Genomic DNA, 2,611 nt, shown 5'->3' with positions numbered 1-2,611 from the left:
AGGATGTTGAACATTCCTTTAACTGTTTTTCAGCCATTTTAGATTCCCCTGTTAAGAGTTCTCTGTTTAGGTCTGTACTCCATTTTTTATTGGATTATTTCTTCTTTTGATGACCAATTTCTTGAGTTCTTTGTATATTCTGGAGATCAGACCTCTGTCTGATGTGGGGTTAGTGAAGATTTTTTCCCATTCTGTAGGTAGTCATTTTGTCTTGTTGACCATGCTCTTTGCTTTACAGAAGCTTTTCAGTTTCAGGAGGTCCCATTTATTACTTGGTTCTCTCAGTGTCTGGGCTGCTGGGGTTATATTTAGGAAGTAGTCTCCTGTGTCAATGCATTCAAGTGTACTTCCCACTTTCTCTTCTCTAAGGTTCAGTGTGGCTGGCTTTATGTTGAGGTCTTTGATCCATTTGGACTTGAGTCTTGAGCATGGTGATAGATATTAGTCTATTTTCATTCTTCTACATGTTGATAGAGAGTTATGCCAGCACCATTTTTTAAATATGGTTTCTTTTTTCCATTTGATATTTTTTGCTTCGTTGTCAAAAATCAGGTGTTCGAAGGTGTGTGGATTAATATCTGGGTCTTCTATTTGGTTCCATTGGTCTTCTGTTCTTATGTCAATACCAGGCTGTTTTCAGTACTGTAGCTCTGTAGTAGAGTTTGAAGTCAGGGCTTGTGATGCCTCCACTTCTTTTATTTACAGGATTGTTTTGGCTATCCTGGGTTTTTTTTGCTTTTCCATATGAATTTGGGTACTGATTCTGAGTCTGTGAAGAACTTTGCTGGGGTAGTGATGTGCATTGCATTGGACCTATAGATTGCTTTTGGTAACATTGCCATTTTACTATGTTAATTCTGCCTACCCAAGAACACTTTCTGGTGTCTTCTTCAATTTCTTTCTTCAAATATTTAAAGTTCTTGTTATACAAATCTTCCGCTTGTTTGGTTAGAGTTACTCCGAGATATTTTATGCTATTTGTTGCTATTGTAAAGCATGTTGTTTCTCTGATTTCTTCCCCAGCCCTTTTATCATCTGGGTACAGGAAGGCTACTGATTTTTTTTTCTTTTCTCAACATATAACCATGCCTGCCTGGCTTGTTTTATTGAAGGATGTGGGGTAACAAGTGAAGACAGCTTGGACCCCAGGTTGGGAAGATATCCTACCCTCCCCATATGCTCCCACTCACTGCCCCCAAATAAAAAATAACCAACTATAGGGGAGCAGCCGAAACAGAGACGAGTTTGGGGAGGGCAGGGAAGGACACACGAGGGCAGCAGTGAAGAGACCATGTATGTGCTGAGAGGGTCCAAGGTGGCGCTGGATGAGTCTGTCTTCCTTGCAGGCATGTATAAATATAAAGATAACCCTTCCCCCCCACAACCCCCCCCCTCCAGTGCTGCTCGCCACCATCCCAGCTCGCCTTTCCACATTGGCGAAGGGAAGAGGGGAAAAGCAAGTTATCACCGAATTGAGATCAGACCCACCTCCATCAGCTTCTGGATCTTCTGTGCTATTACAGGGTTCTTTAACTGTTCGCACAGAGCCTGGGGGTCCTTTTGCATCTGCTCCAGGATGAGTCTCATGGCTGGGGCACTCATAATCTGCTGCACCTCAGGGTCAGCCATGGCCCGCCGCTTCACATCCTCAGGGTTGTCATGTCTGTTGTACTGTGCCATCATACAGTGCTGGTAACCATCTGCTGCCTCCTTACAGCTGAGTTCAGCTCTAGTGACTTCTGGTACACATCCATGGCTTTCGTATAGTCCTTCATGGCTTCCAGGGCAGCTGCTTTCCGTGTGTAACCCTTGATGAAGGTTGGCTCCAGCTGAATGCATTCCTCACAGTCCTTGAGTGCCAGCTGAAACTCCAGGAGCTTGGTGTAGCAGGGCAGCTCGGTTACTGTACAGTTTGGTATCTCTTGGGTTCCGTTTAATGGCTTCTGTATAATGCTTCATGGCCTGGGGGTAGTCCCCTTTCTGGAAGCATTCGTTGCCCTTGTTCTTCTCTTCCAAAGCCAAGTCAGGGTTGGTGTAGGCCATTCGCTCTTGCTCCTTCAGGGAGTTAATTTATGCACTGCTAGAATATTTTGTGGTGAAACCATTATGGAAGGGGAAAAGCCATGGCTTTGCAAGATTTCTACAGAATCGACAGGTGACCATACAAAAGACAGGTGTTCCCAAAGCTCTGTAAAACAGATTTCTCACTACTCCGGTGAGCTTGTCTAGTGATCTGTCAGCTGTACTTTTACTGTATAATGTTTGTGACTCACAACAGTGCCAGAATCCAGAAAAACCAACAAAATATCAATCAATTGATCAATCACACTACGCTCACCTTTCAGAGGACAAGATAAAATACACTGAAAGCAATGGCAACTCTCTGGTTCAAATTCAATAGCTGCTAGGGCAGGGAACTATCTTAACACAGAGGAAGAAAAAAATGCTGGTGATGTGACCCAGAATTCTACTCCCAGGACGTGTGCATATGAGGTCACCTGGGGTGTACAGCAGATGGATCTTATCTGAACCAACAAGCAAACCCTGTTCATTTTCTTTAGCTGGCAGAACAGCCAAACTGACTAAACTTACAATATCCCAGATGCTGTGT

General features: G+C 43.8%; 1 protein-coding gene across 1 annotated transcript; it reads right to left on the bottom strand.

Annotated features, from left to right (window-relative positions):
- Positions 1-1,400: 1,400 nt before the first annotated feature.
- Positions 1,401-2,047, bottom strand: LOC119804148 (stress-induced-phosphoprotein 1-like). Its single transcript, XM_038315655.1, has one exon. It carries the CDS (start codon positions 1,837-1,839, stop codon positions 1,465-1,467), a length of 375 nt encoding a protein of 124 aa, XP_038171583.1. The 5' UTR covers positions 1,840-2,047; the 3' UTR covers positions 1,401-1,464.
- Between the last annotated feature and the right edge of the window lie 564 nt (positions 2,048-2,611).

The sequence above is a fragment of the Arvicola amphibius genome, chromosome X (assembly GCF_903992535.2).
Source record: "Arvicola amphibius chromosome X, mArvAmp1.2, whole genome shotgun sequence".
Lineage (NCBI taxonomy): Eukaryota > Metazoa > Chordata > Mammalia > Rodentia > Cricetidae > Arvicola > Arvicola amphibius.
Note: the sequence above shows the minus strand (reverse complement) of the source record. Positions and strands in the feature narration are given on the sequence as shown.